This window comes from Mercenaria mercenaria, chromosome 11 (genome assembly GCF_021730395.1).
Source record: "Mercenaria mercenaria strain notata chromosome 11, MADL_Memer_1, whole genome shotgun sequence".
NCBI classification, from domain to species: Eukaryota; Metazoa; Mollusca; class Bivalvia; order Venerida; family Veneridae; genus Mercenaria; species Mercenaria mercenaria.
Genome location: NC_069371.1, coordinates 40,474,173 through 40,501,709, shown reverse-complemented (window position 1 = coordinate 40,501,709; position 27,537 = coordinate 40,474,173). Strand labels below are relative to the sequence as shown.

Here is a 27,537-nt window from a genome sequence, read left to right as displayed (position 1 = left end):
CTAGTGCCATAATTATGAACATCAAATAGACGAACAAAATTTTGTTTCATATACATAGGACGCTTGTTGTAAAAAAATTTATGTATGTGATTTAGTCTTCAGTGTTTGCCTCTGTTTTCCACATTTAGCATTTTTAAAACATCTAAAAAATCTGAAGGAGTTAAACTAGTTCTTGGATGATACTCCCTAGCATTGATATCTCGTCTACAAGATATATGGCCCTACAGTTCTTGGTGTTTTTTGTGGCTTAAATGCTAATTATTATAATATTTTAGTGATTTTTAGTGATTCTTTTTAAAATGGACCTTTTTGTGTGTGACTGCTCTCAGCATGTGCACTGAAAGATATAGTGGTGTATGATCTGATCATAATTATTGTGGAATTCACGGAGAAGAGTTATAACGGTGACCAACTAAATCTCTGAATTTTGCACATAAATTTTAAAGATTTTTGTGTTATTCTTTGCAAATAAAATGGTAAATTGCAATTTTACAATGTTATTTGGAAAACTCTAATTTTTCGGACCGTATAGACAAGACTGCTGGTTACCTGTCAGATTGGTTTAGGGTCCAACGAGGTTGCCGTCAGGGGGATCCCCTAGACAAGCTTACTCAGTTACTGTCGCTGAGTGGCTGCTTTTTAATTTCTGACTTTGGCAGCCACCGCTACAGTGGCAATATCCAGGAATAGCCCCCGGGGGGAATTTGCTGACAGCACTATTTTTGATCGCTGTATACTGTATAGACTCGTTTTACCTATGCTCGACCAGATTTACATGTATTTTTCTCGGAACAAATTAAAAACTGACAAGGTTGTGGAAAACGTTTAGTTTCTGAATTGACCTACTTTTATTGGTAAATTTCCACCCAAGCGTTTGGCTGACATTGATCAGGATAAAATATGGCGCGGTTCTTACTATAGGGTGTAAAACACTAAATTTTAAAGTGACATTTTCCTATGATCAACCAGACCAATTTTTTTTTTCATAGGTAATCATAAAATCAAACAAACGGTATCAAGTCAAAACGTCCCCTAGTCAAAACGTCCCCTGGTCAAAACACCCCCCATTTTGGTCAAAACGTCCCCCATTCAGTTTAGAATTTGGTCAAAACGTCCCCCTAATTTTTTTTGTATTAGATCTATTAATTCTTTTTAATTAATTCATATCTTTTAAAGGGTTTGAAACTTATGGATTATGTTTTGATAATACACAAAATTTTATGATTTATTAGCACCTAAATGAATGCAATCAACACCTATCAACTATACATGGTTGTGCATTAATTGTGCTGAGGGCTTAATATTAGTAGGTGTTATAAACCCATTAATCACCAGTATTGGCAGTAATAAGGTGTGAACAATGCTATAACATTCTAAAACTAATGGTTTACAACATCTAATTAAAAACTATGCATGTAAAACAGTTTAATGAACATTTAATATTTACCAAATTAACTTAATTAATATGTATTTACATATGAAATTTTTAAGGGGGGTGTTTTGACCTGGTAATTTTTGGAAGGGGGGTGTTTTGACCAGAAAAGGGGGACGTTTTGACCAAAATGGGGGGTGTTTTGACTTGGGGACGTTTTGACTAGGGGACGTTTTGACTAACATCCAAACAAACAAATATTTTTAGAGTCAAAACTTCATATTTTCTAGTTTTGTTTTCAGATTTGAAAACTAATAAGTTTCAGATTTTCAAACAAGAGATAGAAACACGTACCTGAACAGTGGGCTTAAGGAACATTGGTAAATGGTGTGTCTGCAGTATCCATCAAGTAATTTAACAAGAAAACAAACTATTTTAACAATAAACAATAAACCTAAAAACTTCAAAATGTCAAATGTCCATAATCATTTTATCCAACTAGTCTTATGGCGCGGCGAATCGTTTTATCTCAAGCGTCTACATGACGCAACTAATGAAGGCGCCATTTTTGTTTTGGCCTGTCGAGAGGTAGGCGTGTTTGTTTACATCTTAAATTTTACTTTCAAGTCGATAGTTTACAGATATAAGCTTATGTTAAATTATCAATAAAGGTTAGAAGACTATAAAATACGTTGTTCCAGTACTTTTCTTAAAGAATTCGGGAAAGATGCATCATTTTCAAGAGGAGATTCACGGTAAGTATTTTGACAGATGCAAAGAAGCTGTCGTCTGTAAACAAACAAGCCCCTTAAAGATCTAGATCAAATATGTATGATGTCGTACAAGGATGCTGGGAAGGAAATAAATGAATAAAAACCGAGAGTTCAAAGGTTTATTTCAATAAACATGTACATTTATAAATAGTGGTCGAGCACTTGGCTGGTCGAGCATAGGTAAAATGACTATATGTAACTGATCTGGATCACCTGGATGCTCGCTTTTAAATATAGTATCACTGTATCATTCTGCAAATAGTCCGATAAAGAAATAAATGCAATACACGTGTACATTCGAGGCATCTTTATTGGTTAAACCTAATTTGTATATGCATGTATAATATGAACTTAGGTGCTACCTAGAGGCAGTGATTTTTTTACTTTTTTTGGCAACAGCCCATGCCTTTTCAATTGGGAATTTTTAGCGCGATAAACTTCAAAATTGGGAAAAATTAACAAACCTTAATAAAGAAATCATTTTGAAAAGTTTTATTTTAAGGTAAATTTATTTCATTCAAATATGCACTGAGGTTGAACAGACAGGACAGACAGGCTATATTCTGATGTCACAGGGTCTGATGGCTCAGATAGCTTAGGGTCACCATGAGCTTCTGTTGATTTCTGGGGGTCATTTTGTGGGGACTCGGATTTCTTGGACAGATCACTTTGCTTTTCTGATGTTTGATTTGAATTTTTAACTTTACCAAAAGATGTTCGAATGTCCGGAGTACTGTTGGCGTGTTTAAGTTTTATTTTCTTATTATAATATTTGGAATTATGCGACATTTTTCGATAATTTAGGTAAGTTTCTAACATTTTTCTTTCCGACTCATTTTGACGCATGAAAAAGCGTTTAGCGACCGTGATGAAAGTCATACTAAATGCCGTACTATGCCGTGACCCGTTTTATGTAAACAACGCGCTTCGAGTTGGCAACAAAATTCTGAGAATAAACCATAATTAGAGTCGGAATTTTTATGATTATTTGCATCGTTTTAGTTAAATTTTCACAAGAAATCAATCTATTTGGGAAAATTCATCTCGTTTTGGGGAATTTTCAAGTATTTTTTGGGAATTTTGACCATTTTTGTCAATTGGGAAGACGCCGAATTTCGGAGTCAAATCGGCGCAAAAAAAATCACTGAGAGGCCAGAGCTCCCTTGAAAAAATCACCAGTGCCCCTTGAAAATTAAAGGAGTGCTGCTGGAATTATCTGGAATTATGGATCCGTTTTAGGAAGTCTATTAAAATTTTAAGAATTGATGATAATTCATGATTTCTGAATGAATGTCTAAGAATGCATTAAGATTAATCTTGAAATGCGAAAACTCTACAAATATGCTAGCTCTATATACGAACTAAAGAAAGTTCTGGTTCTTTTTACAGTGAAGAATGTGTCCAACTTTAAGGCAAAAATACTGCTATGATATAGACGTCTGGTATGGGAGAATGACAATCTTTTACATGTACAAAGTTTGTTTAAAAACCCAAAAGACTAGCCATCTTTAAAAGTTAGTGATGAGAATTTTAACCAGAGAAAATCACTGTTAGCCGAAATTCTCGAAAACTCCTTTTTCATTCACTGAACTGCTAAGTTAACAGTCTATGACATTTTTATTGTTAATCTTTTAGCACTACTGGAATAGAATAGGAATGGTAGTAGGAGCCTTTTTGATGATTATTGATAATTCATAGCCAATAGTTTTTTCCTAGTAATAAACTCTGGTCAGTGATTTTTAAGCTTGTGGATGAAATATATGTGAACGGGAAGAAGAGCATTATGTGCTTTTCATAGTTCAATGCCTGTATATTTTGATCCCAAAACCTTTTATGAAAATAAGTTTTATCTACAGACAGAACATTGAAACCTGACATCACTAACAAAACACTTGTTAAATTTCACATGAATGACTTTATTTTTTACAATGCTTTCAAAACTTATAATAAATAAATAAATAAAAACTGAAATAAAAAAGAATTAAAAAAAATGCTTCCGGTGAGGATCGAACTCCCGACCTTTGGTTTTCAACGCGAACTCGCTAACCACTACACCAATGTGGAAGTATGACGTCATCGTCACAAATATAAGTATATATAATAATAAATTTCAGTTATGGCAGCGTGACGAAAATCGTTTCGCATTGAAAATATTGTATTTTATCTTATTTTCTTCGTAGAAAATGTAATTAACACTGAATTCTTATTATCAGATGCTCATTTACATTTTTATTCAACGTCCAAAGCAGTAAGCGAAACGCTTTTGTCAACCGTAAACAGCAAACGTGTACTGACGTCTTACTGATTAATTAATATGAGCATTGTGTACTGGAAGATACCCGAACAACACCGATTCCAAAATAGTACCACGAATTTTCAACTCGATAGTTATTCTATACACAGTTTTATTCATTTTCTTTTTCACACGTCTAACTGTAATGCGACGCTGTCGGCACCGCTTTGCGGCGCCGGTAGCTCTGCTATAAATGTGTACAGTTCTATCAAAATAATCATATTGTCTAATGGAAATGTTCCAAGCATACAGGCCTTTTACAGAATTCGTTGCTATAAATATATTCCAGGTATACGTCCTGGGACTTATTCCTGGATTATATATATACTGGTACTGATGATAAACCCGGACAGATGATAAAGTCGACCACCTTGGAAATATTTGATTACAATCGGTTATTTATAAAATTGAACACACCATCTAATAGCAACCACTTGCAACACTAACTGGTGTAAACAAAAACAAAATTGGTAAATATACTGTATAAATAAATGACTTACATATATCTGTATAAAGATATTATCCCAAAATTACTGGGGAAGAGGGTGTTTCTTGCGCATGCTCACTGTCGACACATGAAGGCCTGACATTAGGTCACTTTTCATTACTTGATCAAGAATGACTGTTGCAGCTTTTTGGGGAAAGTTTCAATATAATACTACGAAGAAAATTTTGTAAATGACAAAGTGGTGGAATTTATCATCAGTCAACCATTTTACAAACCCTGTTCAGGGCCTCACTTTGTGTGAGTATGCTTACTAAATATAAATTTGAATTATGTAAAGTTTTCAGCAGATGTTAAGCTTTATTTTGATACCGACCATTAATAACAAATTGCAGAAATAAAAAAAGTTACAGGTAAAAAACCTTATTTTCCGTTCGGGTTTATCATCAGTACCAGTACTTATTATATAGTGACAATTTTTTATACACTTATGTAAGAACATTATTCAGTTGCTACTCAAGGGGAAGATTTCCCCGGGAAGAGGGTTTTCTTCGGGGGCCTCCATGCTACAGAAAAAATGGGGCCTGGCATTGTTTTGGGGGTAACTTTGTTAAATGATTCATTTTACGGAATGAATCTCAATAAATAATGCATGTAAAAAATATGTCCCGGGACGCTTTCTTTCAATGTAGACTGCCATTGAAGAAAACGTCCCGGGACGTTTTCTTTGCATGCTTTATTCATTAAGATTCATTCCGTAAAATGATTAAAAAAGACAGTTACTGTCTTAAATGATTCATTTTACGGAATGAATCTGAATAAATAATGCATGTAAAGAATACGTCCCGGGACGCTTTCTTTTAATGTAGACTGCCATTAAAGACAGTGTCCCGGGACGTTTTCTTTACATGCTTTATTTATTCACATTCATTCCGTAAAATGATTAATTAAGACAGTTACCCCCAAAGAATACCAAGCCCCATTTTTGTCTGTAGCATGGAGGCCCCCGAAGAAAACCCTCTTCCTGGGGAAATCTCCCCCTTGAGTAGCAATGAAAACAAATAATACTTATAAACAGGTTAAAAAATCGTCGCTATATATATAATCCAGGAATACGTCCCTGGAGGTATTCCTGGATTATATATATAGTGAAGATTTTTTTCTATGCTTGTGAAAGTATATATGTTGCTACTAAAGGGGAAGATTTCCCCGGGAAGAGGGTTTTCTTCGGGGGCTTCTATGCTACATAAAAAATGGGGCTTGGCATTGTTTTGGGGGTAACTGTCTGAAACGATTCATTTTACGGAATGAATCTGAATAAATAATGCGCGTAAAGAATATGTCCTGGGACGCTTTCTTTCAATGTAGACTGCAGTTGAAGAAAACGTCCCGGGACGTTTTCTTTGCATGCTTTATTCATTAAAATTCATTCCATAAAATGATTAATTAAGACAGTTACTATCTTAGAGGAATCATTTTACGGAATGAACGTGAATAAATAATGCATGAAAAGTAAGCATCCCGGGACGCTTTCTTTCAATGTAGACTGCCATTAAAGAAAGCGTCCCGGGATGTTTTCTTTACATGCTTTATTTATTCGCATTCATTCCGTAGAATGATTAATGAAGACAATGATTCCCCCAAAAGAATGCCAAGCCCCATTTTTTCTGTAGCAAAGAGCCCCCTAGAAGAAAACCCTCTTCCCGGGGAAATCTTCCCTTTGAGTAGCAATGGAAACAAATAATGCTTATAAACAGGTTAAAAATCGTCTCTATATATATAAACCAGGAATACGTCCCAGGAATACGTCCCAGACGTATTCCTGAATTATATATATATATAGTGACAAATTTTTAGCTTGACTATTCGAAGAATAAGTAGAGCTATCCTACTCACCACGGCGTCGGTGTCACACCCTGGTTAAGTTTTTCGTACCAGTCCACATTTTGACAAAGTCTTTTGAGGTAAAGCTTTGAAACTTTCAACACTTGTTTACCATCACCATGTCCAGTTATAGGCAAGAGTACATAACTCTGCCAAGCATTTTGACTGAATTATGGCCCCTTTTGACTTAGAAATCTTGGTTAAGTTTTTCGTACCAGTTCATATTTTGACAAAGTCTTTTGAGATAAAGCTTTGAAACTTTCAACACTTGTTTACCATCACAATGTCCAGTCATAGGCAAGAGTACATAACTCCATCAAGCATTTTGACTGAATTATGGCCCCTTTTGACTTAGAAATCTTGGTTACGTTTTTCGTACCAGTTTATATTTTGTGGAAAGTGTTTGACATATGGCTTTGAAACTTTTATATCTTGTTCAGTATAATAGTCTCTATCAATAGGCAAGAGTACGTAACTCTCTCGTCTTTTTTGGCTGAATTATGGCCCTTTTTGAACTTGGAAATTGGTTCTGTTTTGTATATGTCCATGTTTTGTCAAGACTATTTGACATATGGCTTTTAAACTTTAAACACTTGTTTATCATTATGATTTCCATCTGTAGGCAAGAGTACATAACTCTGACAACTATTTTGACTGAATTATGGCCCTTTTTGGACTTTGAAATTTGTTTAGTTTTTCTTACAAGTCAGTGTTTTGTCAAAACTATTTGAACTGTGGCTTTGAAACTTTTAACACTAGTTTATCAACATGATTTCCATCTGTAGGCAACAGTACATAACTCTGTCAACCATTTTGACTGAATTATGGCCCTTTTTGGACTTGGAAATTAGTTAAATTTTTCATATAAGTCCATGTTTTGCCTAACATATAACTTAACATATTTGCCATCATGGTCACACATTGCCATTTAGTGCAAGTCTAATCGAAATCCACAGATACAGGAACATTTTTTGTTTAATCCATTTTTTTGTTTAGTCTGAAAATCTATGGAAATATTTTGACACCATTCTTCAATCAATTCTTCGAATAGTCGAGCGCGCTGTCATCCGACAGCTCTTGTTTCTATACTCATGAAATCATATCTGTTGCTACTAAAGGGGAAGATTTCTGCGCCAGGAGGGTTTTCTTCGGGGGCTTCTATGTTACAGAAAAAATGGGGCTTGGCATTGTTTTGGGGGTAACTGTCTTAAATGATTCATTTTACAGAATGAATCTGAATAAATAATGCATGTAAAGAAAACGTCCTGTGGCACTTTTATTCAATGTAGACTGCCATTGAAGAAAACGTCCCGGGACATTTGTTTATTAAGATTCATTCCGTAAAATGATAAATTAAGACAGTTACTGTCTTAAATGATTCATTTTACGGAATGAAATGAATAAATAATGCATGAAAAGAAAACGTCCCGGGACGTTTTCTTTACATGCTTTATTTATTGAGATTCATTCCATAAAATGAATAATTGAGACAATGCAAAACAATGCCAAGCCCCATTTTTTCTGTAGCATGGAAGCCCCCTAAGAAAACCCTCTTCCCGGGGAATCTTCCCCTTGAGTAGCAATGGAAATAAATCATACTTAAATAAAACAGGTTGCAACATTCGTCGCTATATATATAATCCAGGAATACGTCCCGGGACGTATTCCTGGATTATATATATATGGACGATTTGTGTTCTATACTTGTGAAATAACATTATATCAGTGGACTATTGTAACTTAAAAAAGGACATCCACACAGAAAACTAAAACTTTACGATAACTTCCAACGATACCATAATGACATTCAGAGCACACTTAAAATTTGACAGGTGAGTTGGAAATAACCGTACTATTTTTAGACTTTAAAACAATCAAGCGCCTGGATGATCCAGATGTGTGATGTCACGCATTTTGATATTTTGTCTCAGTGTGAAAATAGGGACGGTAGGCTAAAGTCCCCCGGGGATATTCCTGGATATTGCCTATCTTTATTCTGTGTGCGGAAGTATTAGCAGCAATATGGAAACAAAACAAAAATAATATGAATTAAAGCACAGCCTAGCATGGGGATTTATCTTATATATATATAAACTCTGAATAACCTGGTTTGTTGGAACATTCTTTTGTTGATGATCTATGATCGTTCCAAGATCCCAACAAACCTTGTGTATGCGTCAGAGGCTGTATTTTTCAATTGATCTTCATGAAATTTGGTCACAATGATTGCCTTGATGAAATCTAGGTCGAGTTGGAATATGGGTCATCTGGGGTCAAAAGGTAGGTGACCAGGTCAAATCAAAGAAAAATCTTGTGTATGCGATAGAGGCTGTATTTTTCAATTGATCTTAATGAAATTTGGTCAGAATGATTGCTTTGATGAAATCAAGGTCAAGTTCAAATATGGGTCATCTGGAGTTAAAAAGAGGTCACTGGGTCAAATCAAAGAAAAACCTTGTGTATACATGCGATAGAGGCTGTATTTTTTAATTGGTATTCATGAAATTTGGTCAGAATGATTGCCTTGATGAAATCTGAGATCACCGCTCCCCTGAAAATCTTCTTGTCAGAAACACTGACTCTGTTTCAAAATAATTTCATAAATATTTTTTGTTAGTGACCACTACCAAAACTGTTCAAGGAAGCTGTGTATCTCAGTTGAGCAATCTAGGGCAATTATGGCCCTCTTGTTCAAGTTAAAAGATGTATAATGAGCCGCACCATGAGAAAACTGACATTTGCTACCAGCATGGATCCGGACCAGCCTGGTCAGTCTGGTCAGGAACCATACTGTTTGCTTTCAAAGCCTATTGGAATTAGAGAAACTGTTAGTGAACAGCATGGACCCTGACCAGACTGTGCGGTTGTGCAGCCTATCCACACAGGCTTGTCTGGATCCATGCTGGTTTCAAATGCACGATGTTGATTTTCGCATGGTGCAGCTCAGATAATCAGCTGTCTGTATTTTCAGGTTAAAGTATGCAGAGTTGCATGTTTGACCAGTCTGCCTACATATCCTACTTGGTAGAAGAGGCAGTGAACGGGTTAGACAACTCCAATGTTCCTTCAACCTCCACACAGAGTCAACAACATATTGCCACCCCATCCACACATACACCCCCTTACCAAGCAGATTTCAGCTTTCCCAGAAACACAGGTTAATATGTTTAATATATATTACTCTGCTTAATATAACTGCTTTGAAATGTAAAACACTTTACTTAATTTCCTTATGATCTTTACACTTGCATATTTTATTTCAATTTACACACAGTAACTTGTACCTTAGGATGGTAGATTTTTGTGACATGTGAAATTAGTAGTTGTAGCTCAATACTGAAGTGGATTGTATCAAAGTACATAAATGGAACCATTCTTGCATGGGCCTTTAAGACTGGCAAAGTATTAAAGATAAAAGGGCACTTTCCCTTGCTCAGGGACATTGTTTCATCTTGCCAATATTCACAGTGATTTTTTTTTGGGTCACTTCTGGAAAAGGTAAAATAGCTGCATTTTTTGTTCGTGTCATTCTGTTTTTCTAATCAGCAGTACTAAAAGCTCCAGATAGGCCTGTACTTATTATAAAATGCAAGCAATCATTAGTATGGTATTTGCAAAGTTAGGATCTGTATTGCATACAAGTCAATAAATTACCAAACCACTTAATTTGACCATTTTCCTTAGTTCTTTGTGAACTTTCTGATGAAAATTGGGAAAAAATAGCTTTTTAAATTGGGAAAAGGTCATTTTACTGGTACAAATGTACTTTATAAAGAAACAAAAAACAATTGCTGATTCAGTCTCATTTTCCCACAATAAACTGCACTTTTTCTGCCAGTTTTCAAGACATTGCACGGTTTGGTTAATGGTTTGACAATATTTAAGTTATATAAATGTAATGGTTCTTGATGAATGTATTTGTGTCTTTTGAGAACTGATAAGCATTTAATTCTTTAAGGATAACATGGTGTAATAGCCACATTTCGTATCTTGTAACTAGATGGTAATATTTAAAAGAAATTTGGTCACTTTAAAGACATTCAAAATTAAAAACTTTTCACCGAGAGATTTTTCAAATTTTATCATTTTTTGGGGAGATAATCGGTATTGAAGTCAACATTGATGCCTATGGGAAATATATAATTTCTTTGATTATGAGAATCTGAACTTGAGTTTTGAGAAAATTTTGCGGTAGAAAGCTGCATTATATGATTCTGATACAAATATCAAAAAGAAATCTAAAATTCCCCATAGGGAAAAGGAGAAAATCTTCTTTTTTTCTTGTTTTCAGGGGAGATAACTCATGAAAAACTAAAATTATCATGGGAGGTAATCTAAAAGAAATTTTTGAGAACTTCTGCCACTATATAACTTGTCAATATGCACCTTATTTCTATCGTTTGACATTTTTAAAGCTTAGATTATCAAGTTGTATACGCTTTTGGTGAAATTGAGGCCTATAATACCATGTTATCCTTAAAAAAATCAGTAAAAGCACCAAATAATGTGCTTCCTTTAAAAAAACAAAACAAAGCCAGGCAATTGAAATATCCATCTAATACTGTTTATCTGTTAAAAAGTTTTATTAAATTTAGCCTAAATTTCGAATATCTGCTACTCTCTTACAGGTGCACCTAATTTTCCTCCATTAAGTAGTGTTAGTTTTAACCCGCAGTTAACTCAGCCACCACAGAGACTACAGTTATACGTAGCTCCAGTACAACAAAATATCCCACAGAATCCAGTGCCTGTTCCCAACCCAGCATATCCTGTATCATTTGGAGCTGTAACAAACTACCTACCACAACAGGAGTCCCAGTCAAGTAAGTGAAATTACATATCTAATAGAAGGACTGTGGTGCAGAGGTAAAGTGTCACGGTGCCTGTTAAGGAGGTTGCTGGTTGAAACAGGTTTATTTTTTCACATTTGGGGATGGTTTTGGTTCCTGTTAAGTAGAGAAAATAAGAAAGAAATTACAAATTTTGGGAAAATCTGATGGAAATGATATTACATGTATATAGACCTGGTTCTTAACCCTCATCATGCTGGACAGGATTGATTCTGCCTTTGCGACCAGTGTAGATTATTAATCATGACCCAACTTCGAAGAATGAGGGGTATATTGTTTTGCAGATGTCGGAAGGTCAGTCAGTTGGTCTGTATGTAAACTAATCCGTTTCCGGATGATAAGAACGCTTGGGTATAGGATCACGAAACTTAAAAGGGAGGTTGATCATTATCAGTAAATGATGCTATTGATTTTGAGATCAGTAGGTCAAAGGTCACTGTGACCCGGAACAGTTAAAGTGTTTCTGAATGATAACTCAAGAACTCTTGGGCCTAGGATCACGAAAGTTTTTCCTGATGATAACGTAAAAACGCTTGAGCCTAGGATCATTAAAACTTAATAGGGATGTTGATCATGACCCGCAGATGACCCTATTAAATTTTGAGGTCAGTAGGTCAAATGTCAAGGTCACCAGGGTTCCCATTTACGTAAATATGTACGTTTTTCACGTATAAACAAATAACAGTAATTGCATAGCATGTAAAGAAAATAAAAGTAGCTTTAATAAAATATTTCTGATATTAGTTTTATTGTATTTTTAATAATATACAAGACAGTCAACATTAATGCTAGAGCTTTGTGCAAAACTGTTACGGATAAAATATGAAATAAACTAGTTTTGCACCAAGCCCTTAAATTTTATAATAAAAATTATAGTCTATAGTAGAAAAAAAGTTTGAAATATCAAAACCCCCAAACTTCTGAAGTTCCACCCCAGTTTGGTGACCTAGCGGGTATAAAAACCGCTACACCAAAAGTCTGGTGGGAACCCAGGGTCACATTGACCCAGAACAGTAGAACTTTTGTGTACAGTGACCAAATAATTTCTGTTCCCTATGCAATTACCGAATGCATCAAGGGGGGCATTTTGTGTTCTATGAACTCTTGCTTAAAATATAAAACTGGTCATATGTCCAGGACACTGCAGTTGCAGAAATAAAGGCATACACTAAAGTCTCTGTATATGAAATACCTAAAAAATGCCGTTTTCAAGGGCTGATAACGCTTTCAGTACTGGTGAACTATGACTTTTATTACATATCTTTGTTTCTTAGATAATTGTACCGACTGACCATGGTCTGTACAGTAAATTTTCAGTGAACACCCCTTTGAAAAATAAGTAGAACTGCCCATATTGAGTGATGGATAAGTCCATTTTAGAAATTTAGCAGGGTCAAGGTTAAAAGTCTTGATTTATTTAAAAAACAACAACAATGTGTTAACAAAGTGCTCAAGGTTAGTTATTGTGACCAGTCATTGTCCGGCAGCCTGCATCGTCTGTCATCCGTCAACATTTGCCTTGTTAACACTTAGAGGCCAAAGTTGTGACCAAATCTTTATGAAACTTTGTCAGAATGTTTGTCTTGATCATCTATTGTTTAAGTTTAAAGCTGGATCATGTGGGGTCAAAAACTAGGTCAGTAAGCCAGATGAAATGAAAACCTTGTTAACACTCTGTAGAGACCATATTTAAAGTTTGAAACTCATGAGAATTAATTAAAATGTTTGTCTTCATGAAATCTAGGTCTACTTTGAATATGGGTCATGTGGGGTAAAAAACTAGGCCACCTGGTATAATAAAAAAAACTGTGTGTGAGTAATAGGGGCTGTGTTTTTGACTGGATATTTGTGAAATTTGATTAGAATGATTTTCTTGATGAAATTTAGGCCAAGTTCGAATCTGTGTCATCTGGGGTAAAAAACTAGATCACCTGGTCAAATCAAAGAAAAACCTTGCATATGCAGTAGGGGCTGCATTTTTCATTTGATGTGCATGGAACTTAGTCATAATGTTTGCCTCATGAAATCTTGGATGAGTCTTATTTGGGTCACGTGGGTAAAAAACTAGGTCACAAGATCAGATCAAGGAAAAAGCTTGTTTACGCTATAGGGGCCACATGTTTGATTCTGTCTTTATAAAACTTGGTCAGAATGTTTGTTTTCATCAAATCTTGGATGAGTTCTAATCTGGGTCATGTGGCTTCAAAAACTAGGTCACTAGGTCAGATCAAAGAAAATGTTTGTTTTCACTCAAGAGGCCACATTTTTGGTCCAATCTTAATGATAATTGGTCAGATTATTTGTCTACATGAAATCACTAGGTCAAACATGTTTACACTGTTATGGTTTGTTACTCAGGTGAGCAACCTAGGGCCATCTTGGCCCTCTTGTTTAAATGTACATGAACATGGTATTTCAGAGTTGTAAAATTTTTTGTTGAAGGAAGCAATTTTATCCTTGATATTTAATCATTTCAGTCAACCACTGTACTACTGGTGTAAATTGTTCTTTACTTGACATTTTTACTTCCTGCTTTCATAGGTTTAATGCATTGAATTTGCATCACTTTAACAGGCATGGCTAAATATGGTTTAAGTCTTCATGTGCTTTACTGACCTAGAATATTTGGGTATGCTTTTGGTAAACATTTCTTTGAAATTCTGAATGACAGTGTTATTAGTTACTATAGCAAATGTATTGCATTTGAATATTTTGTAATACATTACAAGAATATATTGACAACCCATGTAAGGACATGATCTAGTGGATAATGTGTTGACAAGAATATTTTGACAACCCTTGTAGGACATTGTCTAGTGGATATGGCTTCTCATATGACACTAGTACTGGTTTTCCCAGGAAGTGGACTCGATAGTGGTTACAATAAGCTTGAAGCATCACAAGGGAGCTAAAACAAATTAGTATAAACTAAGGACATAGTACAGGCTGTCAGACTGGTGTGTCATATTATTTGCCATTTTCGTCTTCAGTTGATGTTATAAATTTCCTATTAATATTCATTTCTTTTTTTTTTTAGCAATAAGTTCTCCAAGATATCATGCCAGCTCATTCTGTCTCAATCAGCATATAGGATTGGATGAACCAACCATTGTGAATGCTAGTCAAATAAACAACAAAATTCATGTACAGTTTCAGTTTGGCGACAATGACAGGTTTTCTGTGCAGTCTACTAATACCACAGAATCTAATGGACCCGGTGTGAATTGGAAATACTTGGGAACTAATGTGTCAGAGAGCACAGCAGGTACTGTAAATCTGAATATACCAACTGTTGTTCAACCTGGAAATGTTCAGACTAAAAATAACTGCCACAGCAACACTCCTACAGACATTGGGGACTTCAGTCAGTTTTGTGTAAGCAATATTCTAAGGAAAAATTGTACTGATGTAGGCAATACAACAAATGCTAATAAAACAGCTGCTTTAAACACTGAAAATGTAAAACATGACAGACACGTGGAGGAAAGAGAATACTTCAAACTTTTTATGAAGAAAGAGAAAGAGAAAGAAAAGAATCAAATATGGCATGGGTCAGAATGGAATTACAATAAAAGTGAAGTCAATCATAAACTAACAGAAAAGGTTGGAAGTTTGAAAAAGGGTGCAAATAAAGTGAAAACTGTTGCAGATACTCAGAGTACCTTGCAAGTAAATAAGCAAGGCCGTTATGAATTTTCTCAATTGTATTCTAAATCATATCTTCAGCATGGAAAGAAACATAAAACAAAGAAGGATAATAGAAAAAAATCTGATACTGGAAAGAAATTAAAGAGAAGTGTGCCAGTCAAAAAGTCCAGATCTAAAGTAGGAGAAGTTTGCGAGGAAGTAACATTACTTAAATTGACATACCAATGTGGGGATTGTACACAAACTTACGATAACATTGAAGATTTAAAGAAGCATATCAGTGAAAACCATAAGGATACAAATAAGTCTGGTGAAGGATCTAGCAAAAGTCAGGAAAGTGAAAATAAAGTTATTGATTTAACTGAAACTGAAGAAACTGATGAAGTAAGTATGGCTAGGGAAACAGAAGAACAGGACATAATGGAAGTTGAAAGTGAAAATACAAGTAGTGATCCGCAGTCTTACTTGTGTTCATATTGTGGATATGATTGTAAGTCCAAAGATGAATCTGAAGAACATCAGAAGATACATAAAGATGAGGTAGATGGTGAAAACCGGGAGATTGATTGTCACAAAGAAGGGAGAGAGTATTTTCAGATGAGTCAGAAACTTGTTGAGTGCCAAAAGGAAAGGGAAAATGAAAAGAGAAAAAATGTAGAAGAAAGAAATCATAAGGAAGAAGAGGCTTTTGCTAAAGCAAAGGTAATGTGTCAGACTTATCAGACATTGTTCTGTGTAGAATTTTTTTTTAAACTACCGTATCCTTCCCCCCTCCATTTAAACGCTTCCCCCTCTAATATTCACCCCCACCAATATACATGTATCTAGCACAAAAATGACTTACCAGCTTTGAAGGGGTGAAAATTTTACTTCCAAAATCCAAGAAGTCAGGCAAAAAGTAACTGATTACATTCTAGAAAAAAATTAAACACTTCTGTAAAATATCAGTTTTAGTATAATATTAAGTTAGAAAAAAACCCGCCAAGTTCCGTAAAATATTGACTATTCACTTTTAATGTCCGCTACTGTCAAAAACTTCTCAGATTGTACTCGAGACTTAAACTAGTTCTGCCCAGTTAGTGCTAAAATTCTACATGTCTGTAACACATTACATCATCAGCAGGTACACTACATGTGGACATAAACTGAGTTTTAAATCAGGTCACTGCGTACTGCCAGACTTGTTTAATTGCCATATTAACTCAACTGAAAGTGGTAACGGGTTTAATTTGTTGTTGGATTTAACAACTTTTGATAGCGTAAATACTGTTGAAAAATGGACTTGACATTTTTTTAGGCAATAGAAAACAACAACAAAACTTTTTCCAAATTTTAGTTTTTAGAATAAGTACATGTAGAGCTATCCTACTCACCACGGCGTCGGCGTCACACCTTGGTTAAGTTTTTTGTACCAGTCCACTTTTTGTCAAAGTCTTTTGAGATAAAGCTTTGAAACTTTCAACACTTGTTTACCATCACCATGTCCAGTTTTAGGCAAGAGTACATAACTCCATCAAGAATTTTGGCTGAGCTATGGCCCCTTTTAACTTAGAAATCATGGTTAAGTTTTTCGTACCAGTTCACATTTTGTGTAAAGTGTTTGACATATGAGTTTGAACCTTTTATCACTTGTTTAGTATAACAGTCTCTATCTGTAGGCAAGAGTACATAACTCTGTCAACTACTTTGGCTGAATTATGGCCCTTTTTGGACTTGGAAATTGGTACAATTTTTGTACAAGTCCATGTTTTGTCAAAACTATATGACATGTGGCTTTGAAAGTTTGAACAATTGTTTATCATCATGATTTATATTTGTAGGCAAGAGTACATAACTCTGTCAACTATTTTGGCTGAATTATGGCCCTTTTTGATTTGGAAATTGGTTCAGTTTCCGTACAGGTCTATGTTTTGTCAAAACTGTTTGACATATGGCTTTGAAACTTTGAACAGTTGTTTATTATCTTGATTTCCATCTGTAGGCAAGAGTACATAACTCTGTCAACTATTTTGGCTGAATTATGGCCCATTATGGACTTGGAAATCAGTTAAGATTTCGTACCTGTCTGTATTTTGCCTAACCTGTTTGTCATATGGCTTTGAAACTTTGACCACTTGAACAGTGATGTTTTTCTAATGGCTTAAACTTCCTTAAAACTCAGATTATATCAATAATTTTTTGATAAATGGAAAGGTTATAAAACAAGCAATTTATTAATAACTTATAAATTTTTATTTTGAAGTAAAATGGATTAATTATGAATGCTTAACTTAAAATGTTTTTCTAAAAGTTTTGAACATCGCTACGCCACTATTAAAATCATATGTCATTTAAAATGGTAATTCATTTTATAAAGATAATTGCATAAAAAAATATGAAAATCATAAGAATTTCAAAACTTTTTGAATATTTAAAATCCTTAAAAATAAACGAAAAAGTTATACAAAATTAAAAATTCCAATCCCATACATAAACAATGTAAAAACCATTGTTTTGCCAATCACCAGATAAACAGGTGTTAATGCGTGATGTCACGGCGATCTCTTCTATAGTCCACTTACCTAAGACAAGGACTTTAGCTCAGTTATGGCCCTTATTTGGACATAGAAATTAGTTAGATTTCGCATACCATTCGATATTTTGTCTATTAACTGCTTGATACATGTATATGGCTTTGAAACTTTGAACACTTGCTTACCAACATGGTCTCACATTGCTATATTGTGCAAGACTTACCCAATTCCACAAATGCAGGTACATTGTTTGTCTTATCTGTTCCTTTTCTTTTGTCTGAAAATCTCAGGTAATATTTTGACTCTATACTTCTGTCAATGCTTCAAATAGTCGAGCGTGCTGTTAACAGACAGCTTTTGTTTCTATTTTGGTGCAGAAATATACGCACCTTGGTGCAAAATGTAACACTCTTTGGGGCACTTAAATGGGGGGATACAGTATACAGCAAATTTGATTTAAATAAAGTTGTTATTAATACTTGCAAGATTTCCTTTAAATTCTTAGAAGAATTTGAACTTGAAATAAAAAAGCATACATAAATGTTTTACTAGTATGTTTTTACAGAACAACAAAATGTATTTACTTCAAAGACATTTGATCTAACTAACTATCCTGGCCAAAAAGGATATAATACTAAAATGTTATTAATATCATTACAGATGTTGTTTTGTTATTGCTCTTTAGTTATAATTCTTTCCCATGTATCATACAGACTTCAGTTACTGGCTTTTGAAGCAAGAAATATATTAGAGGAATTACTTGAAGTTTTCAGAAAAGATAAGATACAGTAAAGTTTTAAACATAAAAGGTCATTTATAAGCCGAAGAAATGCAAGGAAAGAGTGTTGCACATTTTGACTATATTGAAAATAATACAATTTGTTGTCATCTATTTCTATTCAGCTCTTTTAAAATCAGGTCTACTTTCAGGCTATAGAAGAAGTCACACTTCAGAAGACACAAAGTTTTTCTCAGGGATCAAAGACCAAAAAATCAAATGACAAAAATAAAAATGTCAGTAACTTGAGACTGGAGAGACTGCAGCAGCCAGAGGAAAAAAGAACGTTGACAAAAAGGAGGGCAGCAACACAAGCTAAAAATACATTGATGAATCCTAGTAAAGGTAAACAGAAGAGAATTAGAGATACAAGAAACTTAAATAAAGAAGACACAATGCTGATGGAAATGTTTGGTATTATCCCTAGTAAAGTTTGTTTAAGCAGAGTGCAGAAATCTGAAAATTTGGAATCCCAAATTGTTAACAGTTCAAGTGATGATCTTGGTCAAGAGAAAAGGATAGAGATAGAAAGAAATCTTGAAGGTGGAGAAAAGCAAGTAATGGAAAATAATACAGTTGAAAATAATCACTCAGATGTAGTTATGAACATTAGTAACAGTGAAAATGACACACCAATTGTAAACAATTTTGGTGATGATCTTGTGCATGAAAAAAGTGGTACAAATGGTAAGAAAGAAGAAAATATGGAAGGTAAGGAAATTCAGATTGCGAGAAATAATGAAGTTGCAAAGAATCACTGGAGTAAAATTATTAATATGAGTAACAGTGAAAATAAAGTGAATGCCAAAGAGAATATGTTTGATGATAAGGCTTTCAGTGATGATGATTCAGATATTGAGATAGTTGAACCTCCAATGACACTGATTGTTCTGGATGATGAAGATGAAGAAGCAGCTACAAAAAAGGAGAGCCCTAAGAAATCTGATAAAGAAATAATGAAATCTTTTGGATTAAAAGATGTGACAGTAAACATAGAGAAGACAGAAAAAAGCAAAGTAAAGGAATCACCTGGAAAAGAAAAAAGTAGAAGTGATACAGAACTGATGGAGAAGTTTGGGATAAAAGATCTTTCAGTAAGTCTAACTAGTACACCCACTAAAGTAAAACGTAAAAGACCAGGCCCAAAATCTAAAACGCAAACAGGATCAAGACAAACAAGAGGAAGTAAGTCTACTGGTAATGCTGCAGCCAAAAATATAGAAGAAATGTCTCCTAATGAGATTGAGAAATTGCTGTATGAGTGTGGTATGGGTATTTCAGTACCTGTTCAGTCACAGAACACTTCTGATAATGGGAAAGAAAGTAACGATAAAGCTAAAAGAACACCAAGTCCTGTTCCAAGCACATCAAAGGGACATGGACACTTGAGGAGAAAGAGAACAGCTAGAAAATCTACCAAAGACAGTGCATTGTTTAAAGAATACAAACTGAAGGACTCTAAGGTCATTATTAGGAATTTATCCAGAATTGACATATCCCTTCTAAGAAATCCAAATTCTCCATTTGGAAAAAGTGACTGGTTGAAACACAAGTTTGATTCTGACACTGAAAGTGACTTTGAATTTGATATCCCAACTCCTCCACTGCTAGAAGATTTTGTCGAAAATACAGGACCTTCTGGCGGTGAAAGAATAGAGCAGAATGTACTGTCATCAAGAACTGGACCACCAGTCAAGACAGGTAGGAAAAGCCCTGTTAAACAAAAAGATTTGAAAGCTATGAAAAAATTTGGAATTTGGGATTCAGTAGTTGTTATTGATAGCCAAAAGAAAAATGAAAATTCAAAACTTGATATAGGTAAGAAGAAAACTCTTTCAGATGAAGAATTAAGAAAGAAGTTTGGCATACCAAATACTATGGTTGTAATAAACACTTCAGAGAAAACAGCAGACAGTTGTAAAAAAGAATCAAGTGATAAAAAAGAAGCAGAGAAAACATCTAGCTATATAAACTTTGCTGATTTCAAGGCAGCACTAGATAGTGCAAGAAAGAATGTTCTAAATAGAATGAAAACCGATGAAGATTATACTAAGAAAGAAATGGAAGCTGAAAAAGATTCACCACGAAAAACAAGAAGAAGCGCTGAAAATTTTGAAGACAAAGTTGTGCAGTCTCCAAAAAGACAAAAAGTTGATGCCAAAGGAAAGTTAAATGAGAGCATGGATATGGAAAATGATTCACCTAGAAAAACAAGAAGGAGAGCTGATGGTAATGAAGAAAAAGTTGTACAGTCTCCAAAAAGACAAAAAGTTGAAGTTGCAGGAAAGTTAAATGAGAGCATGGATACAGAGAATGATTCACCTCGAAAAACAAGAAGGAGAGTTGATGATCATGAAGAAAAAGTTGTACAGCCTTTGAAAAGACAGAAGGTTGAAATCAAAAGAAAGTTAAATAAGAATTTGGAACAAAAAGACAATAAAAAGAGAAGAAATGAAAAAGAAACATATACCAAACCAAATAGGATTAAAACATCTCGGATGGATGCAAAACAGGTAGTAAAGGTTTTGCCAAACAAGCTTAAGACATTGACAGTTGATCTTCATAAATTGAAATTAAATGAAGCTCTTAAAACATATAAAGCAAAGGCAGTTTCAAGGGCAATAGAGGCAAGACACAAGAAAAATAGAAGCCTTAGAGAATTTAATAAGGGTGGCAATGAAAAAAGTGATATAAATAGCAAAGAGACCCCTTCTTTGTCTCAAAAAAGGCCAAGAAATAAAGAACCAAAAATTTTGTCAGAAAAATCAGTGAAAAGAAAAGGTATTGGTGTAAAAGAAAAACAAAAGTGCATGAAAGAATTGAAGTTTGAAAGGAAAATTCAAATTGTGAAAACAGCTCGATATAAGCGTGCTGTCCCTGATACAGTGCCAAAAGATGAAATTGTTAAGACATGTAGCTTGAAACAATTGACTAAAGGATTACCAGTTGTGAAAGTAACTGTTCCTTGTCTAACCAGTGAGGAAATTCTTAGACTTAGTCAAAATATTGAGAAATCTGTTGTCTCAGTAAAGGAGTCTAAATCTGAATTGACTTCATCAGAAGTGGCAAATCAAATATTAGATGAAATAATTGATGGAATTTGTTGTGCTGAAGAATTACCTGATGACACTGTGCATCAGTTAGATGGTGTTTCAGACATCTGTGGTAGTAATCCTGTTACTACAGGTAGGGAGAGTGGAGAAAGTGATGTAAGCGACAATAGCAAGAAGTCAGTGCCGTCAGATTCTGAGGGTGTAAAAAGTGTGCAGGAATCCTCAAACAAACAGGAGAGTACTAGAAATATAAAGAAAGAAAATTTAAATGTAATTTCTACTGACGAATCAGAATCAGATCTATCTCTTATATCAGTCACATTAGAAAACAAAGAAAATGAAAATAACACTACTGCCCCTTATTGTGAGAACACAGATTTAAGTGATGAAAATAAAAGTACAGATCATGAAAATGATAATGAAGTTTCAGATGTGGAAAAGAAGACTGTTAGTGAAATTGATGTCATCCCATTGGGAAAAAGTAAATTTTATGATGAAGATGTGGAAGAAAATTCACTTGATGAAGTGGATGGTGAAATAGTAGATGGGACTGAAATGTCACTGGAGGATGATGAGGAGAATGTTCAAAATACATTCAGTGGGGAGCAGATAGAAGATAGTTGTGAAATAAAAACTAAACATGAAGATATCAGTCTTGCAGAGGAAGGAGTAAATAATGAAGTCAAACACTTTTATGGCAGCAAAGAAAATGATGATATCATTGTGTTAAAGACTTCTCCGCAGAAGTTGATGAAAACATCAAAAATAGTAGAGTGTATAAATAATGATACTTCAGATGATGGTAGTGCAGAAAAGGAAAATATAAGTGAAAAAAATGTAGAAAAAGAATTGAATGATACTGATATGGCAAACACATTAAAAAGTTGTATAGAGGTAGAGATAAATGATTCTAAAGACAATAGCACAAATTCACTAAAACAAAAGCAGGTGTTGAGTGCTATAATTGATAGTGAATCAGGTTCATTGATTGGTGATGTGTATTCTGTTGATGAATCTGCTGGAAGTTCTAGTGAAGGAGATCATGACAAAAAGTTACATAAGAGAGGAAAGAATTCTTCAGATGGCCAGATAGAAAACTTTTCAAGAGCTTCTAGGTCCAGGTCAACAACTCCAGATGATGTTATTGAGAGTCTTACAGAGAGCTGATTTTAAAATATCATTTATATTTGTTGTAATTTGCTAGATGATTTTCTATGAAGTTGTTGTTGCATTTCGATGCATTTTTGTTTCTTGTATGACCTTCTTAAACATTTATTAGAACAACAGTTCTAGATAACTCAGAGAGACTGTATGTAGTAAAATCAAATTATAGTGCTGAAGGTTTATGTAATTGTTCTGTTAAACTTTGTTATAACAAGGTTAATGTTTCATTTAGAGTTTGCAAATAAGATATTGTTACATAATTTTCATTTGATGAAAAAGATGATCATTTTGTTTATACAAAAACTTACAAGTTCATTTTTTTACAGATTCTCACATTCAGATTTTATAAATTGTCATTACGGTATCCAAAATGCCAAAAGGTTTTATTTTTATGTTTCATTTTTCACCTGCCTAAGATGGTTATTAAGGGGCTAAGGAAGCCCTACAATAGTTCATGTTCAGTACAATAGTTCATGTTCATATGAACCTGGCTTAATGGCCACCTGTATTAAGTAGCCACTTACCTTAAGCAGCCAATCAGCTAATATCCTAAATTGATTTTTTTCTCTAATTTTAACCCTTATCATGCTGGTCGTGACTGATTCTGTCTTAGCAACCAGTATAGATCATAATCAGCCTTCACATCCGTGCAGTCTGATCATGACCTGCACTGTTTGCTATTCAGTCAGTATCTTTTTGGTAAGCTCCCCTTTACACAGTTAATGGTACTTTCCTAATTGAAAGAAGGACAAGTTCATTATAGAAATTTAGCAAGGTAAGGGTTAATGGTACTATCCAAATTTAAAGATGGATAAGTTCATTATAAAAAATTAGCAGGGTAAGAGTTAACTTGACTTAAGCAGCCACATGCTGCTTCCTTGGCTGGCTGGTTAATACAGGCTTGTCTGTACTTTTAAGTAACATTTCATAACATTTGTTTCAAACATCATTTGAATTTTTGCCTCATGAAGAAGTCAGGGATATGAAGCCATTTTTTGTTAAAGAAATAGTTTAATTTTTGGCTCATTTTGAGAGTAAGGCTTATACTGCCATTATTTGCAAAGGTATATTGCCACTGAAAATTGTTTTACTCATAAGATGATACCGGTAATAGTTGCACATGCCTGTATAAAGATGTATTTTTGTTGCTTTATTTGTGAGATTACGGTGGTTGAGAGTGGTTTCACAGTCCCCTTCAGATTTGATTGTCGACCCTAGCTTATTTAATACTATTCACAACTAGTCCACATGAGTTTGTGACTATTGGCTATATGCTATGATTCATTAATATTGGTTAGCACAAGATAGGACTCATTTCACCTTTTCCCATGTTGTTTTTAGCTCACCTGAGCCAAAGGCTGTGGGTGAGCTATTGTGATCACTCACCGTCCGTCGTCCGTAAACTTTTACTTTAAACGACATCTCCTCATAAACCACTAGGCCAATTTCATCCAAACTTCACAGCCCTACAAAAATTGTTCAAAGAATTGAATTCCATGCAGAACTCTGGTTGCCATGCCAACCGAAAAACTTAAAAATCTTCTTCTCAAAATCCAGAAGCCCTAGAGCTTAGATATTTGATGTGAAGCATCGCCTAGTGGGCCTCTACCAAATTTGTTCAAATCATGACCCCAGGGGTCACTTGATTTTACATAGGAAAATCTTCAAAAATTTTCTAAAAATAAACTAGAAGGCATAGAACTTAGATATTTAACATGTAGCATTGCCTAGTGGACCTCTACAAAATTTGTTCAAATCATGACCCCCGGGGTCAAAATTGACCCCGCCCCAGGGGTCACTTGATTTTACATAGGAAAATCTTCAAAAATTTTCTAAAAATAAACCAGAAGGCCTAGATCTTAGATATTTGACATGTAGCATTGCCTAGTAGACTTCTACAAAATTTGTTCAAATCATGACCCCCGGGTTTAAATTGACCCCGCCCCATGGGGTTACTTGATTATACATAGAAAAATCTTCAAAATTTTCTAAAAATAAACCAGAAGGCCTAGAGCTTAGATGTTTGACATGTAGTGTTGCCTAGTGGACCTCTACAAAATTTGTTCAAATCTTGACCCAGCCCCAGAGGTTACTTGATTGTACATAGGAAAATCTCCCAAAAAATGTCTAGAAATAAACTAGAAGGCCTAGAGCTTAGATATTTGGTGTGTAGCATTGCCTAGTGGGTCTCTACCAAGTTTATTCAAATCATGACCCCAAGGTCAGGCTTAAATGCAAATCTTCATAGCAACCATTTAACCAGGTGAGCGATATAGGGCCATCATGGCCCTCTTGTTCCTCTTTACATATATATGTCTTTCTAGGCCAACAAAAGATTTTTGTTCAGGGTAACCTAACTGCCTTGCTACAAAAAATTTCAGTTTTATGGCAAAATTTTCAAAAGTTAGTGAAAACAATTGAATGCCAATGGACGCTTAGTTTGTCGATACAATCTCCTATGTTTTCTATTAAGTAACTATTTCACTAGCAATTGCATTTACTTATCTGTGTACAATGACTGTCTTATTGATGTCCTATCCCACCTCCCCCCAACCCCGTCCAAATAAAGAAAAAGACCTACTTAACATTCCTACAAATTTTAGAGACATTACCTTAAACAGACAATTTATTTTTTAGGCCCAGTTTGTATAATGTTGACTTAGTAGAATTTTACAAATTTCCCCTCCGTGAAAGCAATACTACTAGTGAATAAGCATGTATTTTAATGACCTGTCAGTTCCTGACCTGATCAGAAATAATTCAGTACCTACCACTTAATACCCTTTTAAATGATATTTGCCTGTTTATTAAAGTATAGTTTTGAGTGTTTTTTAAAAGTGGGTAGATATGTAAAATAAATAAAATGGAAGTATTCAATATAAATTTTAAAAAAGGACTACTTGTAGTAAAAGGACACTCCGTGGCTAAATGGTGAAGGTCACTGACTGAATCTCTTTCCCTTTACCTATATGGGTTCAAGCCTCACTAGGGGTGCTGAATTCTTCATGTGAGGAAGCCATCCAGCTGGCTTACGGAAGGCCGGTGGTTATACACAGGTGCCCGCTTGTGATGATCTAATGCATGGAGGAGCAGCAGTTCTTCCTCCACCATCAAAGCTGGAAAGTTGCTATATGACCTATAATTTTGTCAGTGCGACTTAAATTCAACCAAAAAAAGAGAAATGAAATGAAAAGAAAATTGAAAAGTATGAAAGGTATTGCAAGTAATAGTTATTGGACATTGGAAGTTTTGGTGAGCATATTAATAGCAGTGACCCTCTGTATTCTAGGATAAGTTCATATTTGAGCCGCACCATGAGAAAACCAACATAGTGACTTTGCGACCAGCATGGATCCAGACCAGCCTGCGCATCCGCGCAGTCTGGTCAGGATCCATGCTGTTCGCTAACAGTTTCTCAAATTGCAATAGGCTTTGGAAGCGAACAGCATGGATTCTGACCAGACTGTGTGGTAGCGCAGGCTGGTCTGGATCCATGCTGGTCGCAAAGCCACTATGTTGGTTTTCCCATGGCGCGGCTCATTTCATCAGGTATGTTTGGGGCAGGTTAATAGCTTGTATATCTGAAATATTTAAATTGCATGTAAATCGACTAGTTCTATTTGTTTATCAAGCCGGTGTTGTCTGTGTTCTTGTAATTGTGGTGCTAACCGTTGTTATTGTTGAGGCTATTCTGAGTGTGTTTATATTTCATTCTGTATTATAAATTAACTGAGTAATATGTGCTTTAGGTGAGCTATTGTTATCACACAATGTTCATCATCTGTCAGTCTGTTGGTTTTCCAAATTTTCTTCAAACAAAGTCTCCTAAACCATTTGATGAAATCTGATAAATATTTCTATGAAGGTCCTCTTCCAGAGTTATTCAGACAGTTTTCTTTGACTGATGTGGAGGCAGTTCGAACTGGAAAAAAAACAGCATCTGCTTTACATTCTTCATGCTAATATTCTTGGATGACATTCAAACAGGAGTTTTCAGTGTTTATAATTTCTCAAAAACATGGTCATCAGAGCTTAAAATGGAAATAAAATCTTCAAACTACATCTCATCTTAATTTACTGGTCCAGCTTTGAAATAAATTAAGAAACTAATCTTGGTTGATCTACTTAATTTGTTTCCTTAAAAAAACATGGCCACCAGAGCATGGTCAGTTTTTCTATGTCACAAAAGCTGTTGTGTGAAGTTGCTAGTCTGATTCTAAAATAACTTAATACAAAGGTTTCACGGATGACATTCTCCTATTATATGTCCTAAATGGGGACTAATGGTTTACACCTTGCTTGGCAGTTCTTTTTCTGTAAGTCCAATTTTTCATAAAAACAACAACAAACAACAGCAAAAACATTGCCAGTTGAGGGTAAGATCATGCTTATGTTGTATAAACTTTTACTTTATAAACTCTAAAACCTTAAAAACCTTGTCAGAAACTGCTTATTTTGTTTCAAATAATTTGAGAAAGCCTTTCAAAGCCTATTGCAATTAGAGAAACCGTTAGCAAACAGCATGGATCCTGACCAGACTGCGCAGATGCACAAGCTGGTCTGGATCCATGCTGGTCGCATATGCACTATGTTGGTTTTCTCATGATGTGGCTCATTTCATAGAAATATTCCTTTGGCGACCCACTGCAGCATTGTCCAAGCCATCCTGATTCACTCGAAAATGACTGACAGGGGCATGGGTTTGTAGTTCCTAAATAAAACATTCGAAAACATCCCCTTTGAATCTGCAGGCCAGCTTTCAAA

The 27,537-nt window shown here is 34.8% G+C and overlaps 1 protein-coding gene across 1 annotated transcript; it reads left to right on the top strand.

Moving 5' to 3' along the window:
* Positions 1-357: 357 nt before the first annotated feature.
* Positions 358-22,916, top strand: LOC123530920 (uncharacterized). The gene is made up of 5 exons (XM_053517224.1): positions 358-476; positions 9,739-9,924; positions 11,396-11,590; positions 14,655-15,967; positions 18,709-22,916. Exons 2-5 carry the CDS (start codon positions 9,747-9,749, stop codon positions 22,774-22,776), a joined length of 5,754 nt encoding a protein of 1,917 aa, XP_053373199.1. The 5' UTR covers positions 358-476; positions 9,739-9,746; the 3' UTR covers positions 22,777-22,916.
* Positions 22,917-27,537: the final 4,621 nt, after the last annotated feature.